The following is a 16,849-nucleotide window of genomic DNA, read 5'->3' as shown; positions in this document are numbered from 1 at the left end:
TGCAAAGGAATTGAAAGAACGAAACAGAAACGAAAACGAGAAAGGAAAAGGAAAGGTTAGGCAACTAGCACTAACTCTATGAGAAATCAGAACATTGAAATGAAGATAAGCAGTTGGGCGACGCGAGCTTTCTAGCTCGCGGTGGAGCTGGCGACGCACGGGGTAAAGCGAGAAGGAGCTTGCGGCGCACGGGCTGAGGCGAGATGGACCAGGCGTTTTGCCTCGCGAGCCGAGGCCCGTGGCGAGCGTGTTCCGGATTTTTAAAGCCTATTTTATCTCCTATTTGATTTTGGACTTGGTTATTTCATTTAGGTCTCTTCCCTACACATATAAATAGTCATTAAACATCATTATTAGAGAAGTTTTTGCGACCGGAGGCAAGAACATCACGTGGACAACTTTTGGAGAAGAAAATCATCGAGTTCTTCATCCCTTTATCTTTTCCTTGTAATTTGTTTATACAAAATACTTGGAAAATTGTTACTACGAATATGAGCGGCTAAAACCCATAGTTCTGGGGTTATGATTTAGCCATGAATATTGTTGTTTTATGTTGAATTAACCTTGATTACAATTCACTAATATATGGTTATTTCTTCAATTCTGTGATTAATTACTTAATTGTCTGGCCAACAGTTAGGTCCTATTTACTATCTATGCTATGCTTGGGAAAACCATGTTTAGATTAGAGAAGAATTGAAGAGAGCATGATCTTAACTCTTAGGGAGGGGAGCGGATTTGTGGTTAGGATAGGAATATACCTAGTCACCGTGTTTAATTAAATATCGTAATCTTAATGCGTTCTTGATAAATTGATTCCATAGGAATATAGGCATTGATCTATTTTGAATAGACGAGTAGTACTTCAGGAGAAGGCTATGAGAGTAATTGTTCGATTAATTAGCAACCATGAATGAATTGTACGAAAGGGAGAGTTAACTAAAACACAATAGGATTGGTGAATCGATCACAACCCTGAAATATTTGTCTCTACTAAATACACCACAATTTTACTACTTGATAATTTAGTTACTACTTAGAATTATAGTTTAGTATAATCACATTCTTGAACTCGATTTTGGCTTGACCGAATAACAATCTTGGTGATTTTAGTAGGTAGTTGATACAAGTCTTTATGGGTTCGACATCCGACTTATTATTTTATTACTTGTACGACCACGTATACTTGCGTGTGCATTTGAAGCAACATCGATCACCAATGCGCTTGAACCTAGAGGTTTCAAACACCCACATCCACCCCATAAGTTTTTAGTTGATTTGCTGAAAATTATCTGAAAAAATAATTCTTTTCTTAAGTCGATGGTAGTTTCACCTCAAAATTTATGTTTTCTCTTTTCCTGAAAATGTCGTGTTCAGACTACACAAAGATGCTTGTCCAAATTAGCAATCACAGAAAACTCTTCACTCCAAAACGCCCCGCAGAAAAACATTTGGGTTTGGGCAACATCTGAATTCCTTTCTCACTTTTTAATTACTTTGAAGTCGTTAACTTTCAGCCTGTCAAAGCAGTACGCTGGATTCCAAGTCACTTCTACAGAACACATTACAAGAGGATATGTTAATAATATATAGATGTATTTTCATGTGTATCTGCTATCAACTAAGTATTTCTACATTCTGGCTCTAATTTATGCATATGATGCCCAACAAGGGAGAATTAAGAAATTAACAGAATGAAAAAGCTACAGCAAAAAGACAACTCTTCTCTTCTGAGCTACAGTTGACACATATTTCCTTTATGAACAGACACCTACTATAAGTTTGTAAATATGGCTAATATCGCTAATCTCTGAACCCCTTTCTTTACCATGGACCAGTCTGTGTCCGTCTTAAGCATCGCCTTTTAGCTCCCTTTTGAAGGTTCATCATTTCCATAACCTGTATCACAATAATGCAGTAACTTCAGTTGTTAGATCCAAAATGGCTATGCTAACTCAATTCGAGAAGAAAACAATGTGATCATAGAGGTAGAATATCTTTGAGCTTCTACAGCTAAAACTTGGACAATTTCGATCAGTGTGTGCTGAATTATCTGACTATGTTTATTAAGGCAAAATCGCGTAGACAAGAAAAAAGCACGAGGGGTTTGACTTGAAAGAGGAAGAACAACTTTATATACCTGATTCTTCTGAATTTCCAACATTTCTTCCTGCAACAGAACAATCTAGTTAGTGGTGAACCATTGAGACAGACAAAAGTTGCAATGTGATTTCATATAAGATCACCTGTTTCTTTTGAAGTTCTTCGTTTTCTTCTTTTAGTTTTGCAACTTCTGCTTCTAGCTCCATAGTATACGCCTAGAGAACGAGTTAAAATTTGTAATCAGTGACCACAAGAGTGTTCATCAGATTAAAAATTGAGGAATTGTTAAGTGCATATGCATCCTTTGAAATTTAAGGAATTCGATGTGCTAGTTTTTGGTCATTTCTACATTTAGGAAGACAAAAGCACAGGAGGCAGAACTATTTAAAGGTTACAACTTATAACAGTGTTAGTCATACAAATTTTGGTTGCTTTGTGTAGCACAAGTTGCATTACATTTTATTAAACCGAATCTTTGAACCTTTCAAATCTTGTCACATTACATCTCAAATACCATTCTGCTGCATACGATATCCAATCTTTTTTAGAGTTAAAAGATGCACCTCGAAGTATAATAAAGCAGATCATTAATCATCAAATGGATGTGGTTAAATGCACCAAATAATGATATTAGCATGTGGTTAGAGAAACAGGTTAAGCAAAGTTCATGAGGACTTAACTAAGGAAGTTATAAGAAGATCGATGGAAGTATGATTAAGTTTTCTGAATAACACAACGGATGGTGTTTCTCCCCTCTCAACTAGAGCACACAGCTACATCTAAGAAAGAGTATATCAACGGATGTTTCCGAACATACTAATCAGACCTATTCAAATCACAATCTTGAAGATATCAAGATAAAAATTTACAATTTTACAGGAAGAGAAATCTACTGAAATCGTATAATATTAAGATTATACACATTAAGGACAGATGTATTGGTTTCTGGTATACACATAGCTAGAAATACAAATGCATGCAGACACCAAAGGTATATCCTATGTGTGAGATTCAGAATATTACCTGTTTTCTAGCTCTTGATCTGGCAGCTGACTCTCTATTTTTTATCATTCTCCTCTGCCTCCTTTCAACAACCTTCTCCACAGTACTGTATTTTCGGCCTCTTATACCACCATTAAAGACATAGGGAAGTGGAGATACAGAAGGTGTATCTCCATTGCTCTTCCCAAGTCCATCTGATGAAACAGCTGGAGATGCTGTCGCAACAGTAACACCTCCGGCTCCTAAACCAACCATACCTATTCCTCCACCCGTTAAAGCAGCACCTTGGACGAAATTAGAATTGATCGCCGGATCAGAAATACCAACCATTCCTCCCCTCATTCCAGGACTGCCCAACTGACCACTATTTGGTATAGCCATAGGGGCAGCATATGCCAAAGCAGGCTGCTTAGGGAAAAGGGGTTGCTGATGTGGCTGTTGTTGCTGTGGTTGTGGTTGTTGTTGTTGCAGTTGCTGCGCCCTTAGCTGTTGTTGTGTTGATCTAACCCCATTCACATTCAGTGGCAAATTAGCAGCCTGAATACCAGTTTCACCCGTGTTCCTATTAGTTTGTTGATGTTGATATCCAAATCCAAGCCCCGTATTATTTCCAGCATAGGACAAATCAGCAAAGATTCCTCCAACATTATTCGATTTCGCGACTAACTGTGCATCTTCCCTCACAACTCCAGCTCTAACTAAGAACTCCTCAAGTGTTATCTCCCCTAAAGTTTGTTGCCTCTGAGGCAAATTTGTTGGCACCCCAACACTATTTCCATCTTTTCCACCACCATATTCCTTTGACATATCCCTCCAAACTTCATCAACAGTCTTATGACTCAGTGTTCTGGGTAAAGTCAAAGATCCTTGCCTTTGCAAATGCCCACTTTGAACACCACCAACTTCTTGCCCATTAATCCCAGACCCTCCCATTGTTTGACTTTCCTCAGCATTCCATATATTCTTTAGCAACTCATCCATATTCATTGAACCAAAATCCTTTCCGCTCCCTCCCGTCGTGCTCAAAAACTCATCGAACGTTAATGAATAGATAGATGGCTGCCGCGGCAACTGAAAGTTCCCCGGCTGCTTCCCACCCTCACCAGGTGGCTCATTTCCAAAGTTCTTGAAATTAAAATTACTCCCCATTTCACTAAAAATAATAGTCTCCAATCAAACTTCAAAACTCACTCTGTTATTCAAGAATCACAAAAACTATGTCAGATCAACAAGTTATTTCACTTCCCTCTAAGGCCTTTTCACTAAGATGCTGTTCAACCCCTCACACAAATGTACATATATCTACATACACACAGTTTTTCACAAGTGTATAATAAAACTGAAAGCAAATATACCTGGAAATAGATACAAAATGAAACTGAACCTAAACTTCACCAACCCCTAAAAAGAAAAATAATTAAAAACAGAATTCTACTTGAAATTCACTTCATTTCCACTTAGTTGACTGAACTTTCAGTTCACACCAATAACCCCAGAATACAAAGTACAAACTCCACACCAACCAATTCAACAAAAGCATAAACTTTAAATATCCACTTCAAATGTACAAACTCAAGTCAAAAATCACAAAGCTCAAAACCAGAAAGCTGAAAACTTTGAAGGTAAGAAACCAAGAAAGCTAATCAATGACTACTTATCCATAAATAGAAAATATTTAAGGAAGCACCAATAACAAGAAAGAATAAAACTTTTCTTTTTTTGAGAAATTTTTTAAATGGGAAGAACAGTGTGTTTTCATGTTTACCTTTTCTGTTTTTCTGGATATATTTTTTTCTTTCTAAACTTGCAGACTACTAGACGTTTCTTTCTTCTTTGGCTGCGAGTGGTTCTTAGAAGTGCCAAGTGTCTCACTAGGACTTTTTAATAAAGCAAAGGCCGGTAACCCAAAATATATAGTTTCGGATAATAAATTAATGGGCGTGTGGGGCCCAAAGGTATAAAACTTGGGCCAATTATTAATGGAGTAGGAGATGGTTGGTGTGACTTTAGGCCAATAGTGGAAAGAAAGGTGGGTTGATCAGAAACCGTCCACGTAGAAGGAAATGAACGGTTGAGATGAGTTTATTTGGTTTTTGTCAGATAGGTGGGATGGGATAGGGATGCACGCCCAAAAGTGTTTGCAGTAATGACCATTTCCCTTGTGTGTAGGGCAATTGGTGTTTAGGAATTGGTTAATACTATAATAGGGAAGTGACTTTATGGATTTCATTAAATTTGGCACTTTCTTATTGGCTAATTGTGGTTGAGATCTTGATTGAAGTTCAAGTGCTTTTATTACCAAGTTTCTTGAAGAATAATTGAATAGTTAGTGGTCGTTTAATTACCTCATTTAGGAAAATAATTTTAGTATAAAATTCGGAATTATTTTATACTGTGTTAGATTGGCACTTTATTTCTGATAAAACACCAGGATAACTTAAAGTGAAACCAAAAAAAGTAACAAAATAGTTTGGCGAACATTATTGTTGCATTGCAATCTCTTCATTATAATCTCCGCATAATATTGTCCACGGAGAAAAGAGTATTGTGATGTTTTTGACCAAACTTATTTATATTATTTGTTATTACAGCCTATTATTGTTTCACTAAAAAAGATACGAAACAATTTAGAGAACTTTTTACACTATTAACGTAGCTGTTTGCCTTCTTTCTCAATAAACATGGTAATTCTTACTATAGATGGCTATGTCCCTAGTTTTGAGGAAGTAAATAAAAAAAGTTATTTTCATTATGTACGACTGTACATATAATTTATGGAGAATGTCTATGGATGGAATATATATATGGATAAAATTGTTTTTATCTATTCATAGTGTAACAAATTTTACATAATTAAGTCAGCTAAAAACTCAATTGTGCGATGAGTAACATTTTGGAATTGTTAAAATTATATTGAACGGTAAACATTTTACATACCATTTGTGATGGAAATTGGAACTCTCTGATTGGTATTCTAGACGATTTCCAAGTTATTTTAGCTGCTTAACAACATCAGATATAAATGCTAACTGCAACAGTGCTAACTACCTTTCTGGAAATCAGATTAAGAACGATACGAATTAAATTATTGCACATCAAATGCTTATAATCAGTGTTTTAACTTTTAATTAGAGGAAAATCGTGCGAATTTAACTCAAATCGAATAATATTATGCCATGTTAAAAGTGTCATTAAGCTGGATTAACCTAACATTATGTTACCAAACTTTAAATTAGGAAAAGTGCATATTATATAAGGCAAATTAATCAGAATAAAACATTTCTTTTCCATGGTTGTTCTGGAACGTTTAGATCCGCTTGTATTATAATGAGTTTGAACTCTACCTTTTAATCATATCTGCACAAAACTATTTTCAAGTTAAGACTACAACTTTTCTTTAGACATGATATATAAACACAATCAATCATTTGGAATTTTCTCTAGACCTATCTCTTCTTGAGTACGACATGTGAAGTTCAAGACACATAGACATGTGTTAGCCTTTGCAAACTTTCAACTTAAAGTGCAAGGCCATATAATGATATAAAACACTCGTTATAGTAAAAGAATATTCTTGGGCAGATGTCCAAAAATGGGTAACCTAATTAAGCAAAGAACAAACTCAATTAATGCTAGCACAATATGGGTCTTCTAAAAGTGTCTACTCACCCAGACAAGAAGACATTTTCTGATTTTCCTTACCAAACAGACATGATTTAAAGGTTTGTGTTAAAAGTACAAGACTAGATTAAATTAAGCTTAAGTAGTATCTGTTTTTGTTAAACTTAAAGTCAAGCATTTGAGGGCTTACATAAGCATTACCTAAACTAGAACTTATCTAAAAAAAATGTTATTTTCCTTGTCAATCTCTTAGATGTGGTTTCCCATTATTGTTAAAGAAGCATTATTTTATAATCAATCACACCAAGATACTGACATGACACTCTCTAGATGGCACCTTTACTTTAATTTGAGTAGTCTATATATGGTCAGATACTCAGAATCTGTATTCACTTTCTTGAATTAGTATATATGTATATAATTAATCTTTAAGAAACTGAAAAAGTACATGATCTTAAAATGAAAAAAGATAGGTGGAGGGGAAGCAAAACCAAAAACTCCTACATAGAGTGCACTTTGAGAATATAGATGGCATACCATCAAATCTCTATGTTGTTGATTCAATTAGTTTGAGTAAATATGCTATTAGAGATGATAGTTTTTAATAAAGTATTTAAAAGATTTTTGAATACACAATTGACAATCAAAATAACGAACCACAACAACAAACATAGTGTAATCCCATAATGTGGGGTCAGACGGGGTAATGTATACACCGACCTTATTCCTATCTTCTGAAAGTAGAGAGACTGCTTCCAATAGATTCTCGACACAAGGAAAGAAGAAAAAGAAGCGGTAACTATTGGAAAAATTGGATTATTATGAAAAATAAAAGGTTTAGCTTGAGGCGTGTCAAAGACACTGTCTTTAAGGATATTTCACTCAAACCGTGATAAATAAAATTAGACGTATCCCCCAGGATTCAACAAGCTCTTCTAATACAAACTAGGAGCAGAAACAACAAAGATTGAATAAAAAAAAACCAGCACAAAAGAAAAGAAGAAGAAAATGTTCACTCTTGTTTCTCTGCTATTTTTCCCTTCCTTTCCTTCAACGTGAAAGTAGAGTATATATATATATATATATATATATATATATATATATAGATAAGTGAGCGGGGTATTGTTGGTATTATTAATCTTGATAATGCAAAGTCAAAGATTTCTTTGTGGTCCCTTTTTCTTCTTTACTTGTTTGTCTTTTGTGAAAGATAACATGTCCCTCATTAGTCGTGGAAAGTAATTTCCTTCTCTTTATATTGAATTGCTCTTTGTTGGGCTTGTAAAAAGCTAGTAAAAGGGAGTGGTCTCACGCACATAGAAAATTAGTCCTGAAGACAAAACGGGTCGATTTGTGAAAACCCAGCGAAATTGGATTAAGAGTTTAATAACTCAACCTCACATTCCTTGCAGTCTTGCACTGTATGCACACACACCATTGGAAGAGACATAATTTAATAGTGCATATTTGATCTACTAATGACTTGTTATTACCAATATGAACCTACTTCATGGGATATCCAATCACATAGGTTGGGTTACCATCATTGTTGATACATCTCAAATTGGCAGAAGTTTCAATCCCTCGATGTTTCACTTACAAGTCAAAAGATCGGCCAAATCCTCTTTTGTCTACACTTAATATGTATAAAAATTTCTCTATAAGCAATTGCTTTATCACATTATGTCTCAAGAGAATGTGTCTACTCTTCCCATTGAGAGATTTATTTTCTTACAATGGCTATTGCGCCTCGGCAATCACAATTCATCGACACAAATATTGTCGGCTTAATTCCTAGTGGAATATTCACCAAAAGGTTGCTTAATCAACCTCATTGCCAAGCAATTTCAATACTGTAACACCCCACCAAAAGGTGATCACACAACATCTGAATCAAAGATTCAATATCATCATTGTATCCTTTTAATACAATAAAAAATCCAGATACAGAATACTAACTCATAGTATTTCCCGAGTAAGGCACAAAATCATCTCAAATGAAATGAAACTTGACTTCTATACAAGTGCCTTTTGAAACATCTTTAACACATATTCAAATACCAAAGTAAAAAATTTCAAACATAGAAGCAACTTTAACGTCTATAGAAATATCTAAAGTATGCAACGAATCATAATTTAATAATTTCTTCACCCAAATAACCAAGAGACCTATAATAAAATAACTAATCAGAAATACAACGTATATTTTTGTATCTTCCAATACAAATTTTCGTCACAAAAAAATCTCATTTTTGTATGGCTTCATCATTATAATTTTAATAAATAATTTTTCTCACATTTTTCCTTCTTAGGATCAAGCTATATAACTCTAGACACCACAGTCCCCCACATTTCTGAAAATTTTAGGTTAAGGAGATAATCTGTCACGACCCAAAATCCAACTAGTCATGATGGCACCTAACCCAACCCGCTAGGTAAGCCAATTATTAACTATCCAATTTCAATAACAATTATTAAAGCAATTTAAGTAAAAAAATCTTAATCTTATACATTCCCCAAGAACTGGTAGTACATATCATGAGCTTCTAAGATTAGAATTTACAAAACTGGTATGAAATAAAGACATCATATGTTCGAAATGTACATAAATAGATTCTTATAAATCTAAGGCTACCGTGAACAAGAGACAGCTACAACCAGAATGTAGGTACTTCTTCAATTCCAGCTCCCGTCGAGTACAACAACATCAACATCCAATATTTGCATGCAAGGTGCAGAAGTGTAGTATGAGTACAACCGTCCCCATGTACTCAATAAGTAATAAACCTAACCTTAGGCTGAAAGTAGTGACGAGCTTGTACCAAGGTCAAAGTCCAACTCCCATAAGCAACAACAATTTATAACAACATAAAGCAAGTAATAAAAGGAGTAACCCAGATATAAAATGCTCAGCTGAATCATGATTTCTGAAAATAGTTCTGCCTTTCAAGTACATCAGTGAAAAACCCAAATCGTTTATTGAAGTTGCCAAAAATATAAGTAAGTTGAAAACAGTAATTTTCCCAAAAATCCTTTCCACAATAAATAAGATATTTCATTTTCTTTAAAGATAGCCAGTGACAAATGCATCATTATGCCTATAGGACAGTATGTGTGAAGTCATGAAATACATGATACCGTACAACATGAGAAAAATATATCTCTATACCTGTATGTCATGTGTGCATGTCAATGCGATGCAACTCAGTGATAAAAACTATATGCATACTCTCAGAGTATCAATTCACTCAGTCCTCCCAATCACTCAGTCCTCACAGTCACTCAGTCCTCCCAATCACTCGGCACTCGCACTCAGTAGGTACCTGCGCTCACTGGTGGTATGTACAGACTCCGGAGGGGCTCCTTCAGCCCAAGCGCTATAATCTTCACGGATAACTCACGTGCTGCACGGACAAATCATGTACTATAGTATCAATATCTATATCCGCACGGACAACTCACGTGCTATAATAAAGCCTATAAGGCCTGCTGCAGGCGGGCAACCCCGATCCGCATAATAATAAAGTATATAAAGCTAATATGTCCTGCTATTGTGTGCAGCCCGATCTCATAATTATTCTCACAATCAGGCCCTCGGCCTCACTCAGTCATCAATCTCTCCATTCTATCGGGTTCACAATGTCATGAAACTAGCCCAAAATGATGATATGGTGAATCAATAAATAGCAACAGAGACTGAGAGATGATATGAAATGAATGAACATGACTGAGTATGAAATTTTATTTTAAACAAATAATTCAACAACAATATGACCTTTGTGGGTCTCAATAATACTGGCACATAGCCTCAGCATAATTTTTAATATGATTCTCATCTCAATTTCTTTAACACATAAAATTACATAGAAAATACCAAGATCATTTGACTACAAAATTTTACAGAACCAATTACATCACAATTTCTATAGTGCATGCCCACACGCCCGTCACCTAGCATGTGCGTCACCTCCAAATAATTCACATAATACGTATATTCAGGATTCACACCCTCATCTCCAAGATTAGAAGAGTTACTTACCTCGAACAAGACGAATCCAATACCGAGCAAGCTAAACAATGCTCCAGAAATCTCATTCTGCGTGTATCGATTCCTGAACGGTTCGAATCTTGCCACAATAAATTTGATTCAGTTCACACAATTTATAGAAATTAATTCCATATCAAAATACTAATATTTTTCTACAAAATCCGAAATTACACTCCAAAAATTACCCGTGGGGCCCACGTCTCGGAAACCGACAAAAGTTATAAAATCCGAAAGCGCATTTAACCACGAGTCTAACCATACTAATTTTACCAAAATCCGACCTCAACTCGACCTCCAAACCCTCAAATCTTATTTTCAAATCCCTAGGTTCAAATCCCCGATTTACACCTCAAAAACAAGTAATCTAGTCGGATTATTCGATGATAATTTAATATTATGGAGTAGACATGATCACAAGTGACTTACCTCAAGATTTCCAGTGATTTCTCGCTCAAGAATCGCCCAACCCGAGCTTGAAATGCCCAGAAATGGCAAAAACTCGGAACTCCTCCAATTTTATTCTGTCCAGGGCCTGTCGCACCTGCGACCATATTAGCCGCACCTACGGTCTCGAAGGTGCGACGAAATATCCGCATATGCGATCGCCCAAAATGCTCCCTCCGCTTCTGCGCGTTCCTTTTCGTACCTACGACCTCATTGCCCCTCTTCATGTCTGATCACTTCTGCGATGCCTGGTGCGCACATGCGGCTTCTCACATGCGATCAGACATCCACAGGTGCAAAAATATCAGAAATAAAATTTTCAGCAGTAGTTTTAAGTCCGAATTTGATCCGTTAACCATCCGAAACTCACCCGAGGCCCCCGGGACCTCAACCAAATATACCAACAAGCCCTATAACATAACACAAACCTACTTGAGGCCTCAAATCATATCAAACAACACTAAAAGCACGAATCACACATAGATTCAAGTCTAATAAATTTCGAAATTTTCAAATTCTACAAACGACGCCAAAACCTATCAAATCATGTCCGATTGACCTCAAATTTTGCACACAAGTCACATTTGACATAACGAAGCTATTCAAATTTTCAAAATCGAATTTCGACCCCGATATCAAAAAGTCAACCCCCGGTCAAACTTTCCAAAAATTCAACTTTTGCTATTTTAGACCTAATTCCACTACATACCTCCAAATAATTTTTTGGACATGCTCCTAAGTCCAAAATTACCATACAGAGCTACTGGAATTATTAGAATTCGAATTAGAGGTCGTTTACACATAGATCAACATCCGGTCGACTTTTCCAACTTAAGTTTTCCATTTAAGAGACTAAGTATCTCATTTCACTCTAAATTCTCTCTGGACCCGAACTAACTAACCTGATAAGTCATACAACAACTATAAAGCACAAACGAAGCAATAAATAGAGAAACAGGGCTGTAATACTCAAAATGACCGGTCGAGTCGTCACATTCTCCCCACTTAAATATACGTTCGTCCTCGAACATGCCAAGAGTTATTTTCGAGCCATTAAATAACTATTCCATCTTACCATGCACGTACCCGGGGTTGATCCCACGTCACCCTATTCCACATAGGCCTGATAGCACAATACAACTAAAAATCCTTAATTTAATCTTGGCCCAAAAACCTTGGAATTCAATTCCTAACATTTAGAATTTCTTTTCAAGACACGAATCTTACATTTACACACTGTATGAGTCTGAACAAGCTGCATCGAGCCATAACCATGACCACAGATATAATCACCTAACATATTACACACTCTCATGCTCGTAGCACCTTTACTGATCACAGTAACTACTCCAAACCAACCAAGCACTAGTATTAAATCCCATATCAAACAAAACCTCATCCCAAAACCTTCGTACTCTATTGATAATAAAAGAAATACGTACAATCTTGTAACCCCTTATCAGATCCAGAAGTCATGGAGCTCTCTCGCTCCAACCAGAGCCATAATCACTTTCTAAGCTGACTTTTAATATTATCCTCCCGAATATACCGTAATCGAACCCGATAGTACACATTCTAGTTCCAATGACCTTATATTATTAAACACAACTATCCCACAGAAATGCCATACCAATATAACTCAGAGCCACAAATCGTATCATGCGTGCACCAATACGCAACAATTCAAATGTACTCAGTCATGAAAATGACTCAAATGAGAGAACTGCCCCGCAAGATTAACAAGTACCGCCACAACAAAATGCTGAAAATCCATCACACCGTAGAACCATCACATAATTCTAACACAAGGTTCATACCTTAACATAACTTCGCTACAATGCGTGACCTCATCCAAACGCTGGTCCATATTATCTACCTCGAGCCACCCTGCTTAAAATCAATAACCATAGAGATGCAAATGACACAATGCCACACAAAACCTGAAAGAACCTAACCAATACGCAATCAATCATGCAATACCCAAATACTCATCTCGCTCAAATTTCGCCATAAGGCCCCCAATAGAACCGCACCATGTGTGCATATCCAATGAATCACAACTCCTCGTAGCATAAAAGGGTAACTCACAGATCATTTCAGAACACGAATAAGCTCAACATCAACTGAATAGCACATTTCTTAACAATAGCAGTATGGAGCCAACCAATCCGACCCGGTGTAGAATACTCATCCTAATTGGGCCTACCAATGGACCCCAAAATCAACTCTGGTCACCCACAAATAGATAAATAACCCTCCAAAAATCCACAACGACTGAGTCATAATACATACTATCATTTGGCTAGCTTCGGCCACGACTTCACAATCCACAACCATAAAATAATCTGCTCCTGTAAACTCTCAGTCTCCAAATCCATAGAATACATGAATCACCATTTCGGATTCCATCTCTACAACCCGAATGTCTAACACATATCTCATACACGATCTTCCTACAAGGAATACTTCACATATTCTTTCGTGCCATATAGAAACATCTTAAAATTAATAGTCGATCAACCAGGAGAGTGCCGCAATATCTATGACATATCCATAATTCAAAACATAATGCGCCTTCTGAAATGTACACTCTACTCATGCAATACCAAATAGTTATAGCATTTATCTAAGCATCGAAAACCGTCCATGCCATCTAAGAATTTATGACCTCCCCTTCAAAACTAAACTGTGACCTTGCACACACCAACCTTAATCCCACACAACACACCGCAACTATCATGCCATCATATGAAAAATACGAGAACCTCATAATCATTCTGAGTCACAAGTAGAATAAATATCCGATCATCCAGAAGCCTTCCATTTGATCCCATCCAGTAGAAAATCACAATACTCAACATGCTACCTCACACCGGTAGAAAATATCCATCTCAAACCATGGTGGAAACTATCCAGAACACTTTGAAATTCATTTTCACATAACCAAGCTATTAGAATTGAATTCCTCTAACTCGACCTAGCCACGCAGGTCACCAAACCCAAGAATATTGCCACCAAAACATTTGTAAAATCTTACCACATTGTGATTACCCAAAGAACTGATCCTACCATTACCGTACTAGTCCAGCCTACTACCCAGCTGTCCTTTTTTCTCTGAGTTTCTTCTGAATTACCCTCAAGTGACATTTCTCCTTATAAGAACACTATGATCCTTACCCAAAGCTCACTATAAGACAACCTTAGCATAAAACCACACCGTCCTAAGACCCATAAACCGTTGTATTCTTCTTAAGCACCCCATAAATACCACAACCGAGACATCCACTCTGAAAGACCTTGTGTGAATTTAAAATTATTCTTCTTCCCTTTTATTATACTGAAATGTAGAATCCATAGTCATATAAAATTACCGCAAGTCCCGATACCATCCAATGTAAATAACTGATTCTAGCGATATACGAATCCGGAAAAAAAAAATTCAATTGCCACTTATACCTTTTTGTTTTTTTGAATCCATTAGCACCTTCTCGAGAGTCACTCATTTTGCTTAAATCTAAAAATTGCACCACCCAAACGGGCTGAAAGACACGTGCCCCATTAGCACAACAACACTTAAAGAGGTAATCCTGCCTTAACACCACTGATCAAATTCATACTCTGTGCGCGCTGTATCGTTCAGAAATAACAACTCACTCATCCCGTGATTTTTCTATACTCCTAAAGTGTCATAACCCGTCTCCAAAAATTTCCTTACTTGAGTCATTCTCGAACTCCACCTCTGCAAGTCATCACTGATTCCCAAGTATACCTTAGACCAAAACAAAAACTTAACATATAACCATGAATTGAATTGTCAATAGCAGGCTCCCCCACTTGGCTCAAAGCCATAGATTAAAACACTCGATAATTCACAGTACCCATATTGTATTACTGCCATAACACCATGGTCAGTTCAATAAAAATTCCTCTCAAGCTCATACCACACCAATCATAAAAATACCTCAATCGTCCGCTAAGCTCGCATCCATTCCCTTAACACTCAAGTCAACTTTCTCAACCAGATTCAAATTCAAGTCCCAACGCATACGCCCCGCTGGCAGAAAGAAACTCTCTATTCACATCATAAGAAATATACCTACGTAGATTACTCCGCAAGAGATAACCCACCTGCTTAGTCTCAAATTGGAATCTTGTTATATCCTTTCGTAGCCACAATTACTATGAAATCACTTAATCTTTATGAGTTCAAACTCATTAACTAAACACGAGAATTTAATTTTTTCCAAAATTTAACAACGTGAAAGATCTGTCAAAATATTCACACTCGAGATTGTACGTCATATCAAAATAAAAATCAAGCACCCAATGGCCCTCTTTACATTCCAAGGAAACACTTCCCGTCACATTCAATCCATCTTAACACATCTCGCACATCATCCCTGAAATCACAAGCCATCGATCCACAGCTGATACCGAGCGCTCACATGCGCACACGAATGCGTGGAAGGAATTCAAAGAGTTATATTTCAAGCTAAATCAATTCCGCACGATAAGGAAAGAAAGATGAAAAATTATCCTAAATGCCATGTAGCCTCTCGAAGATAAGTATGGACGTCATGATACCGATCCGCAAGACTCTACTAGATACTTGCTCATGACTCGTAAAACCTATGAACCTAGAGCTCTGATACCACCTTGTCACGATCCAAAATTCAACTAGTCGTAATGGCACCTAACCCAACCTGCTAGGTAAGCCAATTATCAACTATCCAATTCCAATAACAATTATTAAAGCAATTTAAGTAAAGAAAAATCTTAATCTTATACATTTCCCAAGAACTGATAGTATAAATCATGAGCTTCTAAGATTAGAATTTATAAAACTGGTATGAAATAAATACATCATCAGTTCGAAATATACATAAACAGATTCTTATAAATCTAAGGCTACCATAAACAAGAGGCAGCTACAACCAGAACGCAGGTACGTCTTCAATTCCAGCTCCCGTCGAGTACAGCAACATCAACATCCAATATCTACACGCAAGGTGCAGAAGTGTAGTATGAGTACAGTCGACCCCATGTACTCAATAAGTAACAAACATAACCTTAGGTTGAAAATAGTGACGAGCTTATACCAAGGTCAGAGTCCAACTCCCATAAGCAACAATAATTCATAACAACATAAAGAAAGTAATAAAAAGAGTAACCCATATATCAAATGTTCAGCTGAATCATGATTTCTGAAAATAGTTCTACCTTTCAAGTACATCAGTGAAAAACCTAAATCGTTTACCGAAGTTACCAAAAATATGAGTAAGTTGAAAATAGTAATTTTTCCAAAAATCCTTTCCACAATAAATAAGATGTTCCATTTTTTTTCCAAATAGCCACATCATTATTCCCATAGGCCAGTATGTGTGAGAAGTCATGAAATACGTGATACCGTACAACATGAGAAAAATACATCTCTATGCATGTATGTCATGTGTGCATGTCAATGTGATGCAACTCAGTGATAAAAACCATATGCATACTCTCAGAGTATCAATTCACTCAGTCCTACCAATAGCTCAGTCCTCCCAATCACTCAGTCCTCACAGTCACTCAGTTCTCCCAATCACTCGGCACTCACACTCAGTAGATACATGTGCTCACTGGGGGTGTGTA

General features: G+C 36.6%; 1 protein-coding gene across 2 annotated transcripts; it reads right to left on the bottom strand.

Moving 5' to 3' along the window:
• Nucleotides 1–1,553: 1,553 nt before the first annotated feature.
• LOC107824387 (bZIP transcription factor TRAB1-like) lies at nucleotides 1,554–4,995 on the bottom strand. Of its 2 annotated transcripts, XM_016651129.2 has the most exons (5): nucleotides 4,871–4,995; nucleotides 3,127–4,297; nucleotides 2,247–2,318; nucleotides 2,141–2,170; nucleotides 1,554–1,899 (listed from the first exon to the last, which is right to left on the bottom strand). In XM_016651129.2, exons 2-5 carry the CDS (start codon nucleotides 4,252–4,254, stop codon nucleotides 1,825–1,827), a joined length of 1,305 nt encoding a protein of 434 aa, XP_016506615.1. In that variant the 5' UTR covers nucleotides 4,255–4,297; nucleotides 4,871–4,995; the 3' UTR covers nucleotides 1,554–1,824.
• Between the last annotated feature and the right edge of the window lie 11,854 nt (nucleotides 4,996–16,849).

Source organism: Nicotiana tabacum, chromosome 12 (genome assembly GCF_000715075.1).
Source record: "Nicotiana tabacum cultivar K326 chromosome 12, ASM71507v2, whole genome shotgun sequence".
In the NCBI taxonomy this organism is placed as follows: domain Eukaryota; kingdom Viridiplantae; phylum Streptophyta; class Magnoliopsida; order Solanales; family Solanaceae; genus Nicotiana; species Nicotiana tabacum.
The sequence above is the reverse complement of the archived record's forward strand: the minus strand, read 5'-3'. Positions and strand labels throughout refer to the sequence as shown.

What these genes read in the sequence shown, in the direction of transcription:
- LOC107824387 (XM_016651129.2), bottom strand. Translation starts at nt 4,254, where the DNA reads ATGGGGAGTAATTTTAATTTCAAGAACTTTGGAAATGAGCCACCTGGT. An exon ending in GATCAAGAGCTAGAAAACAG is followed by an intron (nt 2,319 to 3,126) that starts GTAATATTCTGA and finishes CTCGTTCTCTAG; the next exon opens with GCGTATACTATGGAGCTAGA. An exon ending in TGGAAATTCAGAAGAATCAG is followed by an intron (nt 1,900 to 2,140) that starts GTATATAAAGTT and finishes ATTGTGATACAG; the next exon opens with GTTATGGAAATGATGAACCT.